The 24,119-nt window shown below is 43.2% G+C and overlaps 1 protein-coding gene and 1 long non-coding RNA gene across 4 annotated transcripts in view; one reads left to right on the forward strand and one right to left on the reverse strand.

The window, feature by feature from the left end:
• The window catches only part of RABGAP1L (RAB GTPase activating protein 1 like), a 149,870-nt gene that overhangs the window by 113,942 nt on the left and 11,809 nt on the right, over positions 1-24,119 (reverse strand). For all 3 annotated transcript variants that reach the window (XM_081012105.1, XM_081012107.1, XM_081012106.1), the window contains exons 8-14: positions 23,571-23,681; positions 19,965-20,031; positions 18,002-18,104; positions 16,953-17,119; positions 13,938-14,058; positions 13,078-13,171; positions 10,761-10,911 (exon numbers count right to left, since the gene is read on the reverse strand). In XM_081012105.1, coding sequence (XP_080868231.1) covers positions 10,761-10,911; positions 13,078-13,171; positions 13,938-14,058; positions 16,953-17,119; positions 18,002-18,104; positions 19,965-20,031; positions 23,571-23,681 — 814 coding nt within the window. The remainder of the gene's footprint in view (positions 1-10,760; positions 10,912-13,077; positions 13,172-13,937; positions 14,059-16,952; positions 17,120-18,001; positions 18,105-19,964; positions 20,032-23,570; positions 23,682-24,119) is intronic.
• LOC308480686 lies at positions 6,735-12,351 on the forward strand. The gene is made up of 3 exons (XR_013988229.1): positions 6,735-6,951; positions 8,163-8,234; positions 11,789-12,351. It is a non-coding gene; the product is annotated as an uncharacterized lncRNA (long non-coding RNA).

The raw sequence follows: 24,119 nt of genomic DNA on the forward strand, positions 1-24,119 counted from the left end.
TCAACTGCAAACTTCTCTACTAAGCAATTATGTAAACACGAGGTATATATACTTAGATATAAACAATTACAATATTTTGAGTTGTCTTGTTCCAGAACGCTTCTTGCATACCAAGCATAGCTGCATCTGAGTGGAGGTTGGTCAAGTGACATTTCAAGAATAATTATTTTAAGTTTCCCCAAAATCTGGAAGCCTCTTCCCTGTCCGTGCCCCCACCCATATCCTTCCATTGGAACTCAGAAAAACTCCTGGAGATATCTCTGCCAGTCTCCCATTTTCTGCCAGTTAGTTCTCTGGACCACTAAGTCAATCCCAATCCAAAAGAACTGCTATCGCCAAAAAGTCAGAATGAGTCAATGCTCAGAAAGAGAGAGAGAGCAAGGTTTTTTATATTCTCTGTCTCTCTCTCTGTCTATCCCCCCAAGCTCCAGGTCAGCACAAGCTAATGATTGGGTTCTGCAGGGCTTGGGCTAAAGTAGAACTAAAGCTGCCAGCACCCCACAACACCTTCAGCTTTGGGGCTTTCTATTGGCTACTACCAGGGATGTGGGTGGTGCTGTGGTCTAAACCACAGAGCCTAGGACTTGCCGATCAGAAGGTCGGCGGTTCGAATCCCTGAAACGGGGTGAGCTCCCATTTTTCAGTCCCAGCTCCTGCCAACCTAGCAGTTCGAAAGCACATCAAAGTGCAAGTAGATAAATAGGTACCGCTCCAGCGGGAAGGTAAACAGCGTTTCCGTGCACTGCTCTGGTTCACCGGAAGCGGCTTAGTCATGCTGTCCACATGACCCGGAAGCTGTCTGCGGACAAACGCCAGCGTCACAACCTCAGAGTCGTCCACGACCAGACTTAATGGTCAGGGCTCCCTTTCCCTTTGCCTTATTGGCTACTACCAGCAGTGGGTCTCCATGTGCTAGGGCAAAGCTAGGGCCTCCACTCCTTTCCGCTGGTTGGGTGGGAGTGAATCCAGTGGCAGAACATATGCCCGTGCTGTCCAGGGCAGGCGCATTCCTGAGGGGCGCAGGCACATGCTCCCCAGGGGCACGGAGGGTGCCCTCCCAGGCGCGGGATAGCTGCACACGCACCCACTGATCCCGCTTCCTTCCTCTCCCCTTCCCACTCACCTGCCTCCTTCCCGTCCTCTCCCCTGCCTGCCTGTCTCCTCCAGCCAAGAGAACGGGGCGAGCTGCTGCACGTGCTCCCGGCTGGAGGAGGCAGGCAGGGGAGAGGACAGGAAGGAGGCAGGCGAGCAGGAAGGGGAAAGGAAGGAACTGGCAAAGTGGCGCAGCAGTTACCCCCGCCCCTTCCCCCGACGGCTCGTGGTAGGCGTGGGAGTCCGAGTTGCGGGCGGGCGGAGCACCGAATGTCACCCCCGCTTAGGGATGACACCCGGACCTGTGCACGCACCCCCCACCTTCCTCTGCCAGTGGGTGAATCCTGCACATCATACTAAGACACACCCCAGCCCTTCAGCCAGGGGATGGGAGAGACTGGGTGGTATTCTTTCTGCCATTCTGATTTGGTGGTTTTACTTTGTATTTTTAAATAGTTTTTACCAATAAAATTTGTAACTTTATTTTGCACCAGTTCAACTGCCAAAGGCACTCGTTAAGTATGAAGCCAGTTTTCATACTAAGCTTCTCTTGAGCTAGCATACTGTAATAATATTAGCATGTTTAGAGCCCACAGGCTGCAAACACCACCTGGCAGCATGTGTTTGATGTCTTGTAATATCATTGGTAGAAAGAGGTGTCACAGGCTCTCCAGTTTTAACTGCCTTGTTTGCTATGATACAAGTCAGTACAGCTCTGTGAAAGGTCCCCGTATGCCAGTGGTGTCCAAACTTTTTTTAGTGGGTCTGATTTGATGAACTGAAGGGCCGTGAGGGCCATCCAAAGAGCCAACCAAAGTTGTTGACCTTTTTTAGGATTGAAGTTTTTTAAGGATTTTACCCCAGAAAATATAAACTGCCACAGGGGCCAGATTAAACCGACCAGCGAACTGGATTAGGCCCCTGAAACGGACTTTGGACATGCCTGCTATATGCTAAATGGAACACAGAACACCTCAGAACTGGAATTAAAAGTTATTTAGCTACATCTGTTTAATTAAACTTCATACCTGGGATCCAAAAAGCTATATATGAATCTATGCACTAGGATTCTTCAAGTCCCACACAAACACACACTGAAACTCCTTGCACCCTCCAAAAGCCTCAACTGAAATGACTCTCTTCTTTAGAACCAAATCTAACATAGCATAATAGTGAGTAGTTGTCAGGGAACTGCCATCGGAGCTAGAGGCGGAGAGAAGTCTCCAGAGGGATGCCGGAGAGGGTCCCAGTAGGGAGAGAGGCAGCCCATCTGCTGGGGAAGGAAATCAGCGTAACACCAGTAGAGAAGGGGGGCAGATGGGGGAATCAGAGAGAAGGCTCCAAGACTCCTCGCCGGAGACCAGCGGAGAGAGTACGGGTACTCCGCTGCCCACACCCTCCCTGCGCAGAAGGCTTCCACGCAGGGAGAGTAGGAGGAGACTTGGCATCAAATAACTTCTATGCTGGAAGAAGTTCAAGAAACGTCCACTGACGGATTCTGCCAGCGACTGAGACAGCCACGAAGCTAGAGGCTGTCCAGTCAGAAAGGGTTCAACCAGGTAACCTAGCCAGGAGTGGCGGCAACTTACGCACGAGCAACCCCTAAACCCATTACAGTAGTAGTCAGAATTTTAAATTGCTGAAACCCACATAGCACAAAAGTGCTTTAGGACTACACAATCCCAGCCAATACTTGCCATGGGCTTTCACATGACACCTTGTTGGTACGAATAAGTGGAGCATTTCCAAAGCCCTTTATAGGGAAGCAGGGCTGTCTCAAGCATATGCGGCACCGGGGTGCAAAGATCCACCCGGCGCCCGCCCCCCAGGTTGCCCAGTCCCAGGCGCGCAGAAGGGTAGAGCCGGCCGGCCGGCCACCTCAGCATCTTGCTGGCTCAGTCGCCCCCGAACTCGCGGTGCAGAGCTGCCTGCAGTAGAAGAGCCTGCCACGGCACTCCAACCGAAGGGCGGGCTCTTCACCGGACTCAACTCTCGGGCCCCGGACTCTCGGCCTGGCGCCCCTGAGAGCCCAGCGCCTGGGTGCCCCGCACCCCTAGAACCTATGGGTAAGACGGCCCTGTAGGGAAGCACTGGCTAGACACAGACATGTGGTTGAAAAACAGTTTCTTTGAAGTTTATTGTATGTTTCTGTTGCCGCATTTTTGATGTGATACACAGCAAGTTTTAAGGCTCAGTGATAAATTAGTAGAAATAAATATTGGAAACTGTCAGAAGCTGACATACTGCTATTAATCTAGTAACAGTAATATCAAAGTGCCTTGGAGGACTGAGCAAGAGACCAAAGGGCACAGAAGAGAGCTGCCACTCCTCTGAAGTCGGTAGCAAAGCTGGGAATATTAAAAGAATAAATCCAAGTAAATGTGTTATCCAAGCTGCTGGTAACCAGCATGAAACTGCTGACCGGTAGCAAGAGAACCAATCAAAATGGGGCCACACTGGATTTAAAGCCCCAGACGGTGTATGTCTGTTTCAACTACTCAGGAGGAAAGTGGCCAAGTTACAGCTAGCAGTGTATGAATTTGTATTGTGTGCTTTCATGGATTTAGAATCAAGAATACTGTATGAAGTTAATTTTGCTGAGTCCATACACAGAGATACATTATTAGTCACAATGAATCTGGTATTGCTTTTTTCATTTTATTATGTATAGGCTGCCTTTCAGGGTTACCTCTTCCAAGGCAGGTCACAACATATTGGAACACAAAATGTTGCAAATCAAACACCACAATGTAAAACTTATCTAAGAGTACTTGCAGAGTATTTTTCTACCCCAGAAACGATAGAAAACAGGTAACAAAAATATATTATATCATACTTTATTGACCTGTTGGAAATCTGTGTTTGGAACAACATTGTCAATAATTATGGGAATATTAACAATCCAGATAACTTGTGGAAATTGGTCTATATGACGAAATAAGTTGAGTCAGACAGGGGGAAGGCAAAAGAGAACAGACAAGGATGACTTTGAGCAAAAGGAGAGGAGGACATGCAAGACACAAAATGTCCACTTTTCACATAAAAGTGAGCTACGTGAGCTAGCAGCAACTAGGTGAGCTTGAGCATGGCTTGTGCAAGGTGTGATATCCAGACAGAGCCAGGCTGAACCCCTGGAGTCACCCCCAATATTAGTTCAGTTAAGCCAATCATAATCCTGACTGCTGAATACAGGCCACCTGAGCCTCAAGCGACAGCAAAGAATCCTGAAGTACCCACAAGCTATGTACTCACTCCTTTAGAGGGAGCATAACTCCATCAAGAGCAGGCAACCTGCCATCCATCTAGTAAACCAGCAGAATCTCTGATCTGTCCTAATAGCCCAATGCCAGGAACACACACTCTAGATCCCCCTCACAACTGGACAGAGAGCCTGAAAGGGAGATGGAATCTCTATAGACACAGCAACTTCCGCTCCTGGACCCTCAAGTCTGTCCTGATTGTGCACTAAGTATCCAGGTGGGAACAGCTGGGGGAGACCCACTCCACCCTGCTTACTCACCCAGGTCTCAGTGGTACAGACCACAATCAGCCTTCTCATCCATAATCAGATCATGGATGGAGGGAATCTTTCTCAGAGCCAACCTGGGATTCAGCAACAACAACTGCAGACTCGAGGGCTGGCTAACAGGACAACTGCCTATGCCATATGCCCCTTTCCTGGCCTATAGATTATACAAATAGATTCATTTCATAATGTCCAAATGCTGGCTTGGAAAGAAACAGTAGGATAGACATTGGCTTCAGTGAGATTCTTCCATGAATATGCAGAATGCTAGATTGAAGGCTTAATATTTTAAGAAACATACACAACCCCCAACCACGAGGTATTGTCAAAAAGAAATGCGGTCACATTCATAAAGCTGTATTTTATTGTTATGGCAACTGATTTGCTAAAGAAAAAAAATAGGTAATAAAGTTGTTATGGCAACTGGGATCTTAAAAGCAGTCAAAAGTAGAAAAATCAAATCAATCTCAGCCAACTTCTATGACTCAACTTTCAAAAGACCTACACATATTGTTTTATAAAATCTCCTATAGAGAGCAGAATTAATACACGTCTTCAGTGCTACAGAAAAATAGGTGTTGAACAAAGCAAACACGTATCAAAACGCTGAATAAGAAAACAAATTTTTGTTTTGTTTAAGTATCTTCAGATTCTAACACACAGTTTTTATTATATACTAGGATTCATTCTAGGATTTAATATGTATTCTACACTCCGATTAGCTAAAATGTGACTCAGTCTGCATCAGATCTCCAATTCAAAATCCTCCAGCTTCTCATGAGATTTCAAAAGTGTGGCCATTACTTGTGATAACAACATTGCTGTTTTCAAAAAGTAGGGAAAGCTAGAAGCATCCGATAACAAAGAAAAATACAGGAAGTTATTAAAAAAATCTGTTTTCCTAGGACAGCAATGAAAATAGGAAAAAGGTTTGATTGGCAAGAATCAACAACAGCAGAGAGAGAGAGAGGGAGGGAAGGAGGGATCAAGAAATCTCACCCTTCAATCAAAAAGTTCAGGGCAACATAAAGCCTAATTTCATTCCTACAACGCTATGTGCTTTGCCAGACTGATGGTTGAAGATTGACCCATGGTCTTTCAGAAAGCGTCTTGGTTTGTCAAAAATGTATAACTTGCTGTTGAAATGGAATACTCAGGATGCAACGGTGAAATCTGCTATGATTAAATGGGCACAAGATCTTGGACATAATATTATGTTTGCTGACTGGGAACAGTTGTGGACCACAGGTATGAAATTTACGGCATGTAATGCCCTAAGAGAGAATATTATGAAAATGATATACAGGTGGTACATGACACCAGTCAAGCTTGCAAAAATCTACCATTTGCCCGATAATAAATGTTGGAAATGTAAAGAAAACGAAGGTACATTCTTTCACCTTTGGTGGACATGCCCAAGGATTAAGGCTTTCTGGGCGATGATATATAATGAATTGAAAAGGGTATTTAAATATACCTTCTTGAAGAAACCAGAGGCCTTTCTCCTAGGCATAGTCGGCCAATTGGTGCCAAAGAAGGACAGAACTTTTTTTATGTATGCCACAACAGCAGCAAGAATTCTCATTGCAAAGTATTGGAAGACACAAGATCTACCCACCTTGGAAGAATGGCAGATGAAGGTGATGGACTATATGGAATTGGCGGAAATGACTGGCAGAATCCGAGACCAGGGAGAAGAGTCGATGGAAGAAGATTGGAAAAAGTTTAAAGATTATCTACAGAAATATTGCAAAATTAATGAATGTTAGAATGATGTTGGATAGAAACTAAGTGGTCTTTAGCTGAAATGTTATAAGGGAATATGAAAAAATGGTTTATTAATAGGTAAAAATCTAAAATTACAGTATTTTATGATTAATGATTAGGATATATAAAGAGGGGAGGGATTTGTTGAACTAATAACTGAACTGGAATACAAAAAAGGGAGGTGTGAGGAGGTCCTGAAAATAAGCAAATGAAGGATAAGTAATGGAAGGAAGGAATTGTTTTTAACCATTTTTACTTTGTATTTTTTCTTTTTTCTTTTTTCTTTTGTCTTGTAATATTCTGAAAATCCTAATAAATATCTTCTAATAAAAAAAAACAAAAACAGAAAGCGTCTTGGGTGTGATGGGACTCAATCCATGTCTCTCCAGTCCAACCCCACAGTCTGCTGCTAAGGGCAGATCTGCATCATACAAAAGGGCTGCTACCAAAAACAGGAAGCATGAATCATGAATCATGGGACGGCAGGGCTCTGATTGACTCCAGCTACAAAAGCTGAGGCTGCTGAAGAGCTCAGAGTCCATCTTACCTACAGCAGCAGATATGCCGTATGTTTATGATTGTATTTTAATTTTATTCTCTTGCTGATTATGCTGTTTTAAATGTGCATTTTATATTTCACTTCCTTTAGCGATGTTCTCTTTTGAAATGTTTAAGATAAAATTGTAGTAGTTGTTAACTTTGCTGCGTTAAATGTGCTTTCTGCAGTTGTCCACCTTTGTAATGTTTTATACTGAAATCTTTCAGATAATATTTTAGTTTCCGGTTATGTTGATTTGAATGTATACTTTATATTTGAATTTCTTCTGTAATGTATTCTTCTGGATTTTTTTCTTTTTCTTTTTTGATGTTTTAAGACAGGTTGTAAACCCCTTTGAGATTATTAGTTGTTTCTTAAAAATATAAAACGGTATAGAAATGAAATGAATAATAATAATAATAATGACGTGCAACAAAACACCGGTGACACAGAATGATATTCTGCACTGCCCAACTCCCCATTGCCAGGTTCTCATTGGAGGGGATGAGGAAATACAGTGCTGGCAAAAGGCAACCAACAACAAAAATCCTGCAACCATTGTTCATTAGCTGGCCTTCTTGTCCTCAAACATTTGGGATCCCACATGACCAATCTATAGTGCAGAAGCTTCCAGAGCCTCAAGAAGGAATGGCGTGTGTGCTCTGCTCACCTTCCCTTTGATAAAGACTTTTCTAGAAGACTGTACAAGAGCAGCAAACACGTTCCTACTTAGTTCTCTTCCTAACTTGCACAAAGGCTCAATGAACCCTAGTCGTACCACCAATATCTACAGAAGGAGGATATACAAACGATAGGTACCAAAAAAAGGACATTTGGGATCATAGCAAGCTTTGCTAGCTAAGGTTGGGAACAGTATAATTGGGCCAATAACAATAATTTATAACAAAAAGAAGATAAAAAAGGAGATGAAAAATTCAGAAAGCAAAGCAGACAGGCAAATAAGACTTGACTTTGATGTTGGTCAAGTGAAAAGCCTACCAGAAAAAAACAAGTTTCAGCTGGCACAGAAATGCAACCAAAGTAGAATGTCCTAGGATAGGGAGTTCCATAGCTGGGCACATAGCAGGAAAAATATTTTATTGTATCCTCATCAACTGCACCTCAGAAAGTGATGGTACTAACTTCAGTCTCTCTCCAGCTGACCTGAGCAAGCAAGCAGCATTGTGTGGGCAGTATATTTTTTAGCGAAGTTTAATTTCTGCTTTGCCAGTATTACAGCTTCAGTTTGGAACACCTTTCAGCTACCTCAAATCCACTTAGAATTTTATGTCTCCTTTTCATCTAAAGCAGGTAAGGCAGTGGAGGTTCTGAACTAGTGCTTGAACACAGTAATGAGCTGGAAGGCCAACAAAGAGACTTAAGGCAGACAAGGACTGTTTATGAGTTGTTTGTCCATCTACTGTATTGGCCCGAATATAAGCCGCACTTTTTTTTCTGAATTCGGGCAGTGAAAAGTGAAAGTACGGCTTATATTCGCAACCTTACCGTGTGCCCCCCCCCCGGAAGCAGCCCAGGAGCATGGGGCAATGGTGCACAGCCTGCCCACCGCTCCCAAGCCTCCCCCGGCGCCGGCTTGGGGAGGTAGTACCAGGAGGTGGGCCACACCCACAAATAAGCCTTGAATTTTAAAGGTGCAGTTCATTTGTGGGTGCGTCTTATATTCGGACCAACACGGTGATTAGGCAAAATACAGCCTATTTTGGCCAGGGTTCTTACACTCCCCTTAAACAAGCAGGTCCATAGTTAGAGGTAATCTTAGATCCAGCTTTGTTCACTTGAGCCTTAGCGGCACAGAGCACTTTTTATCATGTTTTGCTTATATATAAACTACAATACTAATGGATTAGAGAGAGCTTTGTGACAGTTATCCATGTGCTGGGGAGCTGTGAGTTGTACTACTGCAATGTGTTATGTATGGAACACCAGCTACCCCAAAATAGGTAAGCAAGATTATTGGTGGGAACTGGCAGGTATCATTACATTACAGCAGTGGTTGTCATATACACTGGCTTCCAGTCCCAACTACACAGCTAACTTCACCTAGCACTAAACAAAAAATGGAAAAGGAAGCTATGCAAGAATGGAGTGGGTAGAGGGAGTGTGTACACCCTGCAATTTGTTTCCAATCCCCCATCTAAACTAAGCTTTTGTGTAACCTGTACTTGCCAACTATTACTTCCTAACTATCTTTCCCCACAATCCACTGGGAATTTTATCCTTCTTTTACTTGTGCTTAATCCATGTTACTTCAGTCTTAGGTATAGCTAGTAACATACTTTGTACAGTGCCAGAAACATTGTTGGTGCTAAATGAATGACACACTTAGTTATATCTTTCTCTGCTGAATTTATTAGATTAATAACCTTGTTCACCTAAATTCTGGATAGGTAATAACTTTCAAAACAGAATTTCAACTCTATATTATAAAATCAATTATAAAAAGTTTTAAAATATACTAAAACCAATTTATCCTTACTCAATAAATGCATATTCAGATTAAAAAAATGTATTAAGAGAGAGATAGACAGTCAAAGCTCACTGGATTGTGTAAGTGTGTGTTAAAGCTTTCCAACTGTATATATGCAAAAAACAATAACTGTGAAAGCGGGATATTCTAAACAGTCTTAGATTTAATATTAAAAAGGTATCCCCATATAGAAAACAAAGGCAAAAGAATTATTTGGCTTATACACAATATAAATATACTTCTTGCAAACATCCTTTTCTTTTATACTAGTCAGTGAGAGTATGAGCCACTTATTAAAATTAGAGTCCACTGCTGATAAATTAATCCCAGAACTTCTGTCAACACAAGCCTACTGTACCACTGGGATCAAAATATATTTATCCTGATAGTACTAATGAAATATTCCATAGTTAATGGTATCAAGTAAACTGAAAAATTACATCTCAGCTATCTCATCTCAGCTATCTGCCAATCTCAGCTATCTGCCAATCTCCCATTCCCACCACCCTTCTGAGTAATACCCCTCCCCACCTTCTCACTATATAGAAGGATCTGGCAACTTCTGTTTCAGTGTATCTGAAGAAGTGTGCTTGCACACGAAAGCTCATACCAAGAACTAACTTAGTTGGTCTTAAAGGTGCTACTGGAAGGATTTTTTTATTTTGACTATGGCAGACCAACACGGCTACCTATCTGTAACTGAAAAATTACAGAACGTGAAAGAGAAGAAAAGCTCTACCTATCAACTGCTTCTATCACATCTCGACCCCTCCCTCTTTCAATAAATACTTTAAAGGCTGAAAACTGGTAGATACCAAAAGAATTAAAATCCTGGGGTACGTATACACGTACATGGAGAGTCTTATCAGGGTCACAGCACAGTGGTTCTCATAAACATTTAGGTCAACTTTTTCCATTCTTAAGAGCACAGCAGCAATACACTCAGCAGCATATAACTAGACCTCAGGGCTGCAGGTATGAGCCTGATACAGTAAGACACCCAGGCTAAACTTTTTAAAATTATAAAAGCAGCCAAGTGACAGCCTTGCTAGCATGGAGAATAAGGGTCTCAGAGAAGGAGGAACAAGTTTGTTTAAAAAAACTTATCCTATGTCACAGTTTTTAGCATCTACACAGAACATTAGATGCCATGCAGTATCAATAACCAAGGCCACATGTTTCATTCCTAATTGAATCAAATCTGTGGGTACCCACGCAAGCAGTAAAGTATTCTAGTGAAAATTTCTTTACACTTATTTTTTACGATATAGCTCTATTGTTGCACATGCAGAGAGATCTGATTGAATATATAAATACATCATATCAATGAACATTTTCGAAAGACTCACCTTTGTGATGAGAATTCTGTATTTTTCCAACATTGCCTGGTTATCATGGCATCCCGCTAGTAACTGCCATACCTCAGCTCTCAATGCCTCTGGAACACCACGCTTCACCAGTGAAGACAGTCCTTTTGGTCTCACACTAAGGTTACTATGCCTAACAAAAAGGTAGGAAAGTTGTTGCTTATTTGAACAGTGCAAGCCTAAATTATACACACACCTTCTACAGAAAGTCACTTTGAAATATTCTAATATAAAATAGGAAAAATAGATTTGCCATAACAAATTCTCAACTATCCTAGTGATGAGAAGACAGTAGGAATGGCAAACTCCTGCACTTATCGTATTTTTTCGTCCATAGGATACGCCCATGTATAAGGACTCCCCCATTTTTGGGGACTCAATTTCAATAAAACATGGGGAGATGGCCCAAAGTTGTTGAGCCTCTCCCCCCAGGCAGCTGTGGGAAGGAGACACTCCCTAGACTGTTTCCCGCACATAGCGGCATCGGGGGAATTTGAGCTCCCGCCTGCCATCCGGTGGGTGGGAGCACAACTTCCCCCAATGTTGCCATACAGGGGAAAGGATCCAGGCAGCACCCGCCACACGCAGCGGCATTGGGGGAAGTTGCCCCAACAAGCAGCTTCTCCCCCCTCCCACACGCGACTGCGGGCAGGAAATGCCCCCAGATCGCTCCCCGCTTGCTGCAGCGTCGGGGGAAGCCACGCTCCTGCCAACCGAATGGCTGGCGATACCCTGCTTCTCCCCCAGCCCATGCCACTATCCGTGTATTGGATGATCCCAGTTTTTTGACGTGATTTTTGAGTCTAAAAACCTTGTCCAATACACGGAAAAATATGGTATATGTCAAAAGGGAGAGCTTAATATTCTGACATCAGAATATATATCCAATTCCCAACTCTTGCAGCGTCTGGGACTTTTTAGTTTAGAGGAAAGGCCAGTAAGAGGCAACAAGATAGAAGTTCATAAAATCATAAAATAAGAAGTTTTTTCTTCCTCTCCCATAACACTAGGACTCATGAACATGCAATGAAGCCGAATGTTGGAAGATTCAGGACAGATTTAAAAAGTACTTCTTCACACAGCACATTGTTAAACTATGGAACTTGCTCCCACAAAAACCAGTGATGGCCGCCAACTTAGATGCTTTTAAAAAACAACTGGACAAATTCATGGAGGATACGGGCTATCAACGGCTACTAAGCACAATGGCTATGTTCTGCCTTCATGGCAGGAGGCAGTAACGCTTCTGAATACCAGCTGAGTTAACACCTTACATTAAAAACCTGACAGTACCAAATTATCGAAGGTTATTCACCAAAGCCAGACTAAACGTTTTTCCTTCTGCAGTGTTGGATGGCACGTTGAGAGGAGTTTCCTACCAGGACAGATTTTGCTTGTGTGCTCAAGACATGGATTCTATAAAACATATTTTGCTGCACTGTGTGAAATATGAGCAAGCCAGGGCTGAACTGATATTACCCTTGCTGGTACATTTTCCAGGAAAATCAGAGGCTCACTATGTCAGGTTCCTATTGGAAGACCGGACAAATGCTAGAACATCAGCAGTGGCAAAGTTTCTATCGGTGGTTGCAAGAACCAATGATCCCTATCTTTAAGTCTGAAGAAAATGCTTATTTAACTTCGAGGTAGGCTGTCCAAATTGTGCATTGCTTTGTAACGATTTGTTGGGTCTCTGAACCGTAATAAAGATTGATTGATTGATTGATTGATTGAATACCAGTTGTTGGACGCCATGGGGTGGGTGGTTGCTCTTGTGCTTGCCGGTTGAGCTAGATGGGCCCCTGGCCTGGCGCAGAAGGCTCTTCTTTTCTGTTTCTGTTCTTAAAAAACTATACTGAGGAAGGGTGCTAGATCATATTACAATTGCGTGTCAATGACGTCAAATCATGAGATTAAACTAATTTGAATAACCAACTTGTAAGTCTCTCAGTAGCCAATTATTTACAAATAAATGCCCATGCACCAAGTCCCCTTTTTAATAGAAAAGAGAGGTACTGACAGGGTAATTCAGGCATCTAATCACAGCAAGCCGAAAGGAAAATTGACAGAACTATGCATCTCCCACAGGCTTCCCAAAGCATGAAAAATGTGATACCACATCATGCACCACCTTCTCTCCCCATCCCCAAGTACTGTTTTTTTCTTGCTTTCAGTTTTACGCCAAAAAAATGGAGTGAGATAAACTCCTATGTAAATTATGCTCAAGTCTTTTAAAAAGTTACTCTTCAAATATGTCACTGTTCAGTTCTCTTGCAAATTATTTCTAATTAATTCTTACCATCTTCCAAGCAATTCTCCCCATGAATACAAGATCTTCTCTGGGCAATCCTTTGATACATCACCAGTACCACTGGAGAGTTCATTATCGCTCTCTACATCGGAAAAACCCAAGACATGAACATATTTATCAGTAACATGGTCACAAGAGATTCTAATTCCATTGCACACTTCTTATAACTCTGTAAAGAAAACTACTACAAGACAGAACACAAATTAGTTTATAAGACTAATGTAGTTAAGGGATTGTAGTTTGGTTCACAGGATCCCTGGCAGAAAGTGTGTGCCAGGGTGGTGGCAGGGCAACTGTCTCTTCTGAAGACATCTCTAAGAACTCCCAGCAGCTCTATTCCATCTATTTATTCCATTCCAACTACACCCATCCTAGCCCTGTAAGATTATTTTTTCTTCCTTGGAGATGGGGAAGTGGATGGCAAAGGACAGGAGTGCAAGAAAGCAGATTCAAGGCAAGCACCACATTACACTGCCTGCCTCAGTTCTCTTTGTATTCAAGCAAATGAAAGGTCCCACCAATCCAAGTTCTCATCACACCTGCTCTGTCATATATAAACCTTGATCTCTGCTATCAGCAGGATCTACTCTGGAGCAGTTTGCAGCCCACTACCTACAGAGATAGGTAGCAGTTGTAGTGGAAGATGGATGCAGGGGGCTAACACAGCAATTCATCACCAGGAGAATTAAAAGACAGAGATAACGAACAGCATTTATGGATAACCAGTTACCCCCAGAAATTATGCATCTCTCCTATTTGAGGTACATCCCTGGCAAGCATAATTAGGAAGAGCTATATTTAATGGAATACATTACGGCCTGTACAGGTATTACTGAAGTAAACTCTACCCTCTTTAGCGTCATCCTCATGTGATGGGCTGCCTGGTTCTTCCTCTCTCTCAGAATCTCTGTGCAGACTCAAGACTTCATAAATCGCATCTCCAGCATTTGGGTGACCTTTCTCTTCACTCTAAATATGACAAAGACATTTCAGCCTATTGTTGCTGTTATTAATTAAATTTATTGTTCATTTCTTTGCCACAGCAGCTCAAAATCAGTTACAATGTTTTAAGATACAGATAGGTAGCCGTGTTGGTCTGCCATAGTCAAAATAAAAAAAATCCTTCCAGTAGCACCTTTAAGACCAACTAAGTTAGTTCTTGGTATGAGCTTTCGTGTGCAAGCACACTTCTTCAGATACACTGAAACAGAAGTTGCCAGATACTTCTATATAGTGAGAAGGTGGGGAGGGGTATTACTCAGAAGGGTGGTGGGATGACTAAGCCATTTCTCACCTTCTCACCCCTTGCCTTTTCCTGTAAGACCTATTACAGTCGTTAAGAGTCGTCAGCAGGCTCATCTCAGCTATCTGCCAATCTCCCATTCCCACCACCCTTCTGAGTAATACCCCTCCCCACCTTCTCACTATATAGAAGGATCTGGCAACTTCTGTTTCAGTGTATCTGAAGAAGTGTGCTTGCACACGAAAGCTCATACCAAGAACTAACTTAGTTGGTCTTAAAGGTGCTACTGGAAGGATTTTTTTTTATTTTGAATGTTTTAAGAAAAAACACACAAACACATATATACATTAAAAGCCAGCATTTTCAAAAATCCAAAGTACTTTTTAAAAAACTGTTTAAAACTGCCTGGCAACATTCATAGCAATGACCAGTGACCAGAGGAGGGATGACCTCTGGGAGGAGGACAGGCAGAAGAAACACCATGCTGTATCCGCAGCAGCACAACCAGATGCCCCAGCTGCAACAAAACATGTCACTCCCGTATCGGTCTCTACAACCACAGCAGGTGCTATACCCTTCCAACAGTTTGCCTTCACCCCACAGGTGCACTCCTCCATTGTCTCCCAGGGCAGGCAGGTGCCAACCAGATTAAAACATCCCACCCACACAAAAAGACCATAGGTAATTAAAAGTCTGAAAAAGGAATGTTTTTGCCTGGTGCCTAAAGATATGCAGCAATGGCACCAGGCAAGCCTCCTGAGGAAACTATTCCACAAGCAGGGAGCCTACACTGATAAGGCCCTTTCTCGTGTTGCCACCTCCAGCCCTCCTGTAAAGGGGGCACACAAACAAGGGCATTAGATTACAATCACAGGGTCCAGGTCAGTTCATATGGGGAGAGGTGGCCTTTGGGGTATTGGGGTCCTGAGCCATAAAATACTTTATAGGTCAAAATTAGAACTCTGAATTAGGCCGAGAAACTATCTGGTAGCCAGTGCAGTTGGGTCAGGATTGGTGTTATGTGCTCAGGTCATCTTGCCCCAGTGAGTAACCTAGCTGCTGAATTCTGCATTAGCTGCAGTTTCTGAACAGTTTTCAAAAGTGTATAACAAATTGCAGTAATCTAACCTAAGGGTTACCAGAATATAGGCAACAGAAAATAAGGCTATCCCTGTCCAGATACAAGCATAGATGGGCCACCAGCCAAACCTGATGGAAGACACCCTGTACCACCCAGGCCACTTGAGCCTCAAGCGACAGTGATGGACCCAGACGTACCCCAAAACTACATACTTGCTCCTTCAGAGAATGTAACCCTGTCAAGAACAGGCAACCGCCCATCCAACCAGTCCAGGAATCACCCACTAACACTGACTCAGTCTTATCTGGATTGAGCTTCATCTTATTGACTCTCATCCAGTCCATTACTAAGGCAGACATCTGCCCAGCAAAGCCACTGCCACACCTGCAGATATAAAGGAGAACTATAGCTGTGTGTCATCAGCATACTGACAATGTAGTCCAAAATTCTGGATGATGCCACTCAGCAGTTCCATTTAGATTTTAAACAACATGGGGGATAAAATTGAGTCCTGTAGAATGTCACATGGATAATCTAAATCAGAACTCTTAGAATCCGTTTCATTTTCTCCCAAGTTCCCACCCATTATGCCAGAGGTGTGGCACTTCAGGCCCTGGGGCCAAATGAAGCCATCGAAGCCTCTCTATCTCAGGACTCTCCCCAAACAGCACCTTTTCCCTGCAGGTAATGCTCTTTTGCCTGCCTGGATAGCAGAGGGTGTATGAGTGCGTAGAAAACAGCATGCAGAGGAAAAATGTACATCCATTAGTCCAACCACCTTTGCAGATTGTGTGCAGATTTTGACCCTCTATGGCTTGGAACCCAAACAGAACAGAACAAAATAACCCTATTCCCCCATGCAATTATGGCTCTCCAAACCTCGGTTTGGCCCCTAGAAAGGTTGTTTTAGGGTAGCGTGACTGGTTCATCCACACTGGGCGGCAGCATTTCAGGGGGTGCCACAACAATGATGTAGAATAAAGCACAAGAGGCAGGGGAACGCCAAATTTTAGTGTTGCAGTGCACCACTGAAATCTGAAGAGCCCAAAGTCTGCCACTGCCCTTAGGACAGGATGATGCCCTAAAATGACCATGCTTTGCAACCTCCTTGACTTTCTTTGCCTGGCTGGAATGTGCCATTTACCTCTGATAATGGAAGGTGAAGCTAAATATCTGCAAGTGAATCTTAAACTGTATGCTCATTTGGTATTCCTCTGCTGGACTGCAGCAATTGAACCACTTCAACAATTTACGTCTTGGTCAGCCACTACATTTTCCTGAAAAGCCACTCCAAGGAGGGGGTGAAGGTGGCAGGCCAAGTTCGCAGTCCCCCAAAAGTCTGCCAACTAGCTGTAAAGACACAGACATTCACTCCTTTATGCCCCATTTTTGCTACTGGGTTGGCAACTGCAGGCCAAACACCATTCCTCTAGAGGCCAAATTTTACCTGGGGGCTCCAGTTGGGCAGAAGAATCATTTCGAATTGTCTTTTAAATATGTTTTTTACCTTTGTTCACTGAAAAAGAAAAAAAGGATTACCTGTTTCAGTTTCATGTGGAATGTTTCTGTGAAAGTTTTTCTGCTGAAATACCAGAAGCGCTCATTGGCAGGATACACACGTACAAGTGTCTCCAGCAGAAAACGAACTGGCTCCACCACTTCTGTGACCACCATATCTACTGCCACAGTCATGTACACACACTTATCTGTAGTACAAAAAAGTGAGCTTGATTTCACATAAAATAATTGATGATTAATTGTTATAGCATAAAGGTATTTAGTAACATTGGAAAGAAGATTAAAAATACTCTGACAGTTTTTTCTTATCTAAACTATGAGTTGCTACTGTTTCATGCCTCCCCCCCACCCTCTAAGTCGCCACCCCCTTTTTCTGGAACTCTTCACGTCTCTTTTTTTTGCAAAGGTTTAAATAGCATTTAAACTGCTCCCAAGCTTTTGATGTCTGATATTTCTCTTCCTCTTGTGTTTCCTCCCTTTAAAGCCCTAAACAAGCCCTGTATACCTGAAGGAGCGTCTCCACCCCCATTGTTCACTGAGATCCAGCGCCGAGGGCCTTCTGGCGGTTCCCTCACTGTGAGAAGCAAAGCTACAGGGAACCAGTCAGAGGGCCTTCTCGGTAGTGGCCCGCCCTGTGGAACGCCCTCCCATCAGATATGAAGGAAATAAGCAGCTATCCTATTTTTAAAAGACATCTGAAGGCAGCCCTGTTCAGGGAAGTTTTTAATATTTAATGCTGTATTGTTTTTAACATCTGACTGGGAGCCGCCCAGAGTGGCTGGGGAAACCCAGCCAGATGGGCAGGGTATAAATATTATTATTATTATTATTATTATTATTATTATTCTCTAATTGTCTTGCTTTTCTTATTTGAACCCTTGACATAGATTTCATACTTTCAAACTGAATCACAGCACACCTAGTGTCAAAGCACTGTTGTGCTATTGTCCAATCTAGTGCATGAAGCATGTGCCATAGAGCCGGAGGTTACACTAGTTACTGAACTCACTTGCACTCCGGCAATTATATAAAGCAAAAAGTTGACAAATAGCATTTAAATGCATAATTACCCTTAGGAGTTTCCTCATTCAGTACAACAAAGATAGGTGTATTAGGATTCCAAATCCCAGTAATAATATATGCTTTTCCATCAAAGCTTTTCCCCATGGACTCCTAAGAACACAAACATCATATTCAGAAAGATCAACTCTAAATTTTCAGTTGCTTATCTCAACAACCCTCTGGTAAGGCAACTTTAACTGCAATTTTCCCACTTAGTGTAGGAGCTTAGTACGTACAAATAAAGCCAAAATGTTGCCCTTCTGGCTGCCAGCTGCACATTTCAGGTACAAATCGTATAGAGTTTGCAGGCCCCAGGCATCACGTGATGCTTGTGAAAATAATGGTATCAGTGATAAGATCTGCCCAGCTAGTGCAGCAGAATAACGTCAGAAAAGTTGATGGTTCTTACCATAAAGATGCAACTGTATAAATTTACTCATAAACAGTTTAAATGACTTAAGCTAGCCTTGCCAGCTCCAGCTGGGTTGTAGAAGAGCAACTCCCAGATGATTTCCAATTTCCATAAAAGTACTTCCATGTGGAATATGGAGCTAGTGGCCAGAAATTCACTATTGTTTCTGCACTAAGTAGGAGCAGAGCATTAGGTACAACAAATGATATATATTTTAGAAGATAATGCTAATGGATAGCGACAACAGCTTCAATCCTAATATTTAAGCAGTCTGGTTGTGTAATTTACAATCAGTTCACAATTATATCATACAAATCAGCCCAAGGCACATCATACAATTAATAGTATGAAGAGGTACAGAAAATGTTGATAGTGTCAAGGAATCACTCCCTATTCAACTTGGTACAAAGACTTATTAATAATTATATATATGACATAATGTATTTAACTCGCTGCAAAACTGAGTCAGAAAATAAGTAATTTTGGAAGACAAATGTAACTTTTGTTGAGTAGTGGAGCCAAGTTGAAAGAGGTGTCAAACTACACCTACACCTCTCTAGGGTCATTTCCCCCCCCCCAAAGGAAACAATTCTGCAAACCTGCAGCAGAAGCAGATTGTTGATAACTTAGTGTTGATAACTGGCTTTGCTTTTGATATTTTCGCACCCAAATATACATACACCTGAGCAGTTTTTAGAAACTTTTGCAAGGGTTTTAATATTTTTTAATGTGATAATGGATGAATAGGAACACACATTCATGCAGCATTTCAAATATTCACACACATGCAAGCAGCACATATGAAGAATGAGGAGAGCGGCAAGAATGATGGTTGAACCAGAGCTCAGTTCACTGGCATGTATGGCAATTATTAAAAATGTGAAGCCACCAGAATACCAGGTTCACACCACAGCTGAATATCTCATCTAAGGATCCTCTTTTGAAACATTCATCTTTGCCCTTATGAGTCTTCACACCCCCAGTTCCTTTCTAGGGAAAGGACCCTCTCATTCCCCTTCTCCTGCAATAATCATATACTCTTCACTGCAAATGCCATTCACTCCAAAGAACAGCACAATAATTACTTGTAAGCAATCCTAGCCAGCCATAAACAACTTTGTTAAGGGGGTGAGGGAGAATGATTCTAGCCTGGCATATGAATCAAGCAAGAGACCTTGCTCAGCAGCAGAGCTGCTTCGAAAAAAGGAAGCCCATGGTGATATCTTCTGGGACATCACATGAAAAATCATAAGATAGTGAGCCTCTTTTGTGAGGGGCTCAGCTTCATGCAATAAAATGAACTAATAATAGACTCCAGAGGATTTGTGATGAACCACAACCGTTACTGAGACATATTCTAGGAAACACTTACCTTTAAGAAGCATGGGGATTTCAATTTCCACCCTGTTTTTAGTCCTTATGTCTAAAATATGTTCATTCAGGTGGATTTTGCAATAACTAATATTGGATACTGTAACACAGCAATTATTTAAAAAGAAAATAAATTAAGTACTGCATTCCCAGTGTCTCTACTAGTTACATATAGTAATAATACTTGCCATATCCAGTAAGTGCATTTCACTGTTTTTGACATTTCGACCTGGACTTAGAAGCATCCCAAAGCACCTACAAATGATATACAGAAAGCAACAGAAGAGTCACTTTTTAAATTCAAAAAAGCTGACTTTTATCAATATATGATTTTTATCAACTGCTACTTTCCAAGTCTCATGCTGATACTATCAACAACATATGTATCTGTTCTTGCAGCCTAAGTGTGTACAGTGGTACCTCTGGTTACAAACAGGATTCATTCTGGAGGCCCGGCCACATCCATAAACTTCGTAACTGGAGGAGCCCTTCTGCGCACGCGGCACAATTGAACGCTTCTGCGTATGCGCAGCAAAACCCAAAAGTATACACTTCCGGGTTTGCCGCGTTCACAACCCGAAGTTTACATATCCAGAGGGATACGTAAGCAGAGGTACAACTGTATATGTTTTTCTGAGAGGTGAACTTTAACATGTGTTTGCTCATCCCTTGTCCTTCATGGATTGTAACATCATGTCAGGGGTGGTGGAACAGGAGAAGAAAATGACCAGCTTTGTCCAGGAGGTAATTAATACTCTTTAAGAACTGGGGGATAATCGTAGAATTGTAGAGTTGGAAGGGTCCCAGAGGGTCATCTAGCCCAACCCCCTGCAATACAGGAATCTCAACTAGATCGTAATAGAGTAATAGAATTGTAGCGTTAGAATGATGCCTTGAATAAAATCAGGGAGTCAAACTGAAGAGGCTGCATTCTGCTTGGCAGGCAAGAAAGCAGGCAGCAGCAAAGGGTTACTCCCAACCTCTGACCAAAGAAAATCTTCATGCCAATTCCAGGAAAGAAGAGCCGTTTCGCTGTACCAGCCTCAAGCTGGAGCAGGGATCAGGCGCATCTGCCTGCTCCCCACCCGCACTTTCCTCCATCGCTGCTATGTAATTGGCTGAACAGTAGGGTGCAACAGGAACTACACTGCTGCACATGGCCACAGCAGCCGGCATTTAATATGGCTATCTATCTCCCAGGAACTCCTTTGGGACTGAAAGTAAACCAGAGGGGCAAGAATTAGTAATATGTCCCTGAGAAACTGCTTGACATGAGAGGGATCAAGAAACAGAAGGTGTTTGACCATGAGACTGTTTGACCATTATCCATGAAACTGTCAAGAGCCATGACTTCCCTCTTTGGGGTTACAGGCCTTCAATGAGACCTCTCTGAAGAAAATCTAAAACACCAGGGTTGAGGCAGTTTCATAGATTAGTGACTCAATGGTGCACATTATTACAGTCATTAGTATGCAATGTTCCCCTTAATATTTAGTTGTCCAAAACTTATTATCCTCAGCTCTGGTTTTTAAAAATCTGGAAAAAGCAAAAAAGCATATAAAAAGTAATACACACCAGTTGCAGCTCTATGGGTGTGTTTTTTTGTGGTTTTTTAAACCATACTGCAGGGCAAAAGTTTCCTATATGAAACAATCTGTTTAAAATCTTATGAGAAGGTTGCCACCTAGGGTAGTTTCTTTTTCAGTGCAACTTAAGAAAATGTGTTCAGAAGTCTTGTTTTATTATTAAGGGAAGCGGCAGAGCATATGCTCCCACCACCTGGAGCAAGTGCATGGGGTGCACCACTGAAGGGGCGTGGCGTGGAGGGAGCTCGCTGTGCCCAAGTGAGAGAATGCTGCCTTGGCAGCATCCTTGCACACGCAGCCCAGTGAAAGAGAGAGGCGCCACCACAGTAACACTGCAGCCGACTCTCCACTCCGCCCCCAGATCAGACCTGACCCAGGAGCAGAACTTTGGCTGGGCACGAGGGAGCTGGCCGCTCCTTCAAGCACAGCCCAGTGGAGGAGAGGGGTGGGGAAGCTGCTGCCGACTTTCCACCCCCTGGTCAGGTCTGACCTAGGAGTGGAGCTACAGCTGGGTAGGAGCTCCCTCGCATGCTAGAGCCAGGCTCCAGCCAGGCTTGTCATGGGGGCACCTGATTGTGCCCCCCTCAGCCTCCACACACACACTATGCTACTGATTAAGGGAGGAAACTAATAGACACAATGTGAGAGCCATGAAGGGATCTCCAGAAATCTTTCTCTTTGCTCCCAGGGGTGCATTTAGGTTGGTTCTGTGCATAGCAGGGAGAAAGACTAAACCCTTCCCCCTTGAGCTGGGCAATATATTGGTAAATTGTCTGAAACTGGTAAATTGCTAAATTGTCTGCCTACCTGCGCTTTTGCCGTCTGCAGGCAATTTGAGCTGGGAATACTTTGCAGCTCCCTGACCACTACAAAGTATTGCCAGCTCAAAATGTCTGAAATCAGGGCAGGGAGGGATAGTCATCCCAGGCACAGTTTGGGGGACACATTTTGCTCCTCACGCTGCCCTGTCAACCCTGCACTGCACTGCAAAGCTGGGTTGGGATCTGACAGTCCTATCCCAGCTTCACAAAGCCACACAGAGCTGCCAGGGGCAGCGTGAAAGGCGCACTCACACTGCCCGCGCCGCTGCTTCAGGGAACTTTCACAATGCCCAGGCCGAAGGCGCACTCATGCCAGACTGTCAGGGGGCAATGCCGCCACTGCACACCCCGCCAAGCCCTTGTAGTGCTGGAAGAAGCCACATTTCCAAATGAGCTTCCCGGAGCACACCAGTGCTGCTCTTGGGTTACACAGGGGCTGCAAGGGCAGCATGAGTGAGCCCTGAAGCAGTGGCAAGGGCTGGGCTGCTGGGCTGCTGGGCTGCTGGGCTGCTGGGCTGCTGGGCTGCTGGGCTGCTGGGCTGCTGGGCTGCTGGGCTGCTGGGCTGGGCTCCCTCTGCCTCCCGCTGCACACGCACCCCAAGCAGCAGGAGCACATGCTATGCCGCTGCCTGAACGCCATACCGGTTTCAGACAATTTACCAATATATCCCCCCGCTCTAGTGGTGGAAGCCAACTTCTCTGTTTCTATAGCCCCACAATGGTTAGAAAACCCTTCTGAATGGTAGGATTGGCACTGTATGAGTGGTTGTGTGAATAAGGTTTTTTAAGTTGATTGCTGATCATGCTGCCTGGCAATTAGCTACACAAATGTGGTTACTATGGATATCAGTATTGTATATTTATGTTGCTTGATTGTGCATTTGAATTTTCTTTTTTGTAAACTGCCTCAAGAACTGTGGACAGTAAGTGGTTTAATAAAGAGATTAAATAAATTAAATAAATTCAGGGAAAAGCTAACAAACAATGAGCCTTCAGGATCCATTTGAAAACAACGAGAGAGGATGTGTGATGCAGATGTTGGTGAAAGGGACACACTAAAAAGGCCCTGTCCCAGGTACCCCCCATTCTCACCTTCCCGGGTGGCAGACAAGATGCGGTCAATCAGCAGGCAGGTTTATACAGGTCTAGGAGGTCCTTCAAATAATCTGTTCCCAAAGCAATTTGTTTCCAGTCCCAATTTAAACTACTGAAGACCAGTACTTTAAATTGGGACTAGAAACAAATTGATAAGCATATTTAGATTATGATGGATTGAAGCAGAACATATTCACTATCGTTTTTTGGTTTGGCTAGGCTAATACTACCTTGCAAGGTCATTGAAAATATAATTAAAGAGCATTTCAACACTGATAGTTTCTAGCATTACCTTTCAATTGCTAGTTCTTTGTTGGAAATCTGTTGTACAGTGATCACAACTTTCTTCTCAACTCCCTGTTTCAGTTTGAAATAAAATTTCTCTCTGTCCTTTGGTACTGGGCTACAGAAAATTTCATAAGAATAACATTTTATTAGCATCCATTTAACAATCATAGACTATAAAATAGCAAACTCTGACAAAATGTCTGCTGTAAATTCAAGACCATTTGCTTCAGGAAAATCTGAGTAACTTCTAAGAAAACCCCAAAAATATACTCCATTATATTATATTTTACACAAGATGAAGTTCACTGTTCAGAATATTGCTTCTTTTGTTCTTGCACAGCTTCTGATGTGCAATTTGCTGGGGCCAATGTTGTTTCCACATTGTTCCAGGCTTTTAGCCTAGATCAGACCCGCTGGACTATCAGATACCAGGAAAGACAATCTATTCCTCCCCCTGTCCCTTCATGCTGGCCCCCTAACAAGCAGCATTATGTATGCTGTTCTGAGCTCCTTAGAGATGGGCACCCAGCAAATTTAGCAAACTTTGCAAAAG

The sequence above is a fragment of the Podarcis pityusensis genome (assembly GCF_964106645.2).
Source record: "Podarcis pityusensis genome assembly, chromosome: 6".
NCBI classification, from domain to species: domain Eukaryota; kingdom Metazoa; phylum Chordata; class Lepidosauria; order Squamata; family Lacertidae; genus Podarcis; species Podarcis pityusensis.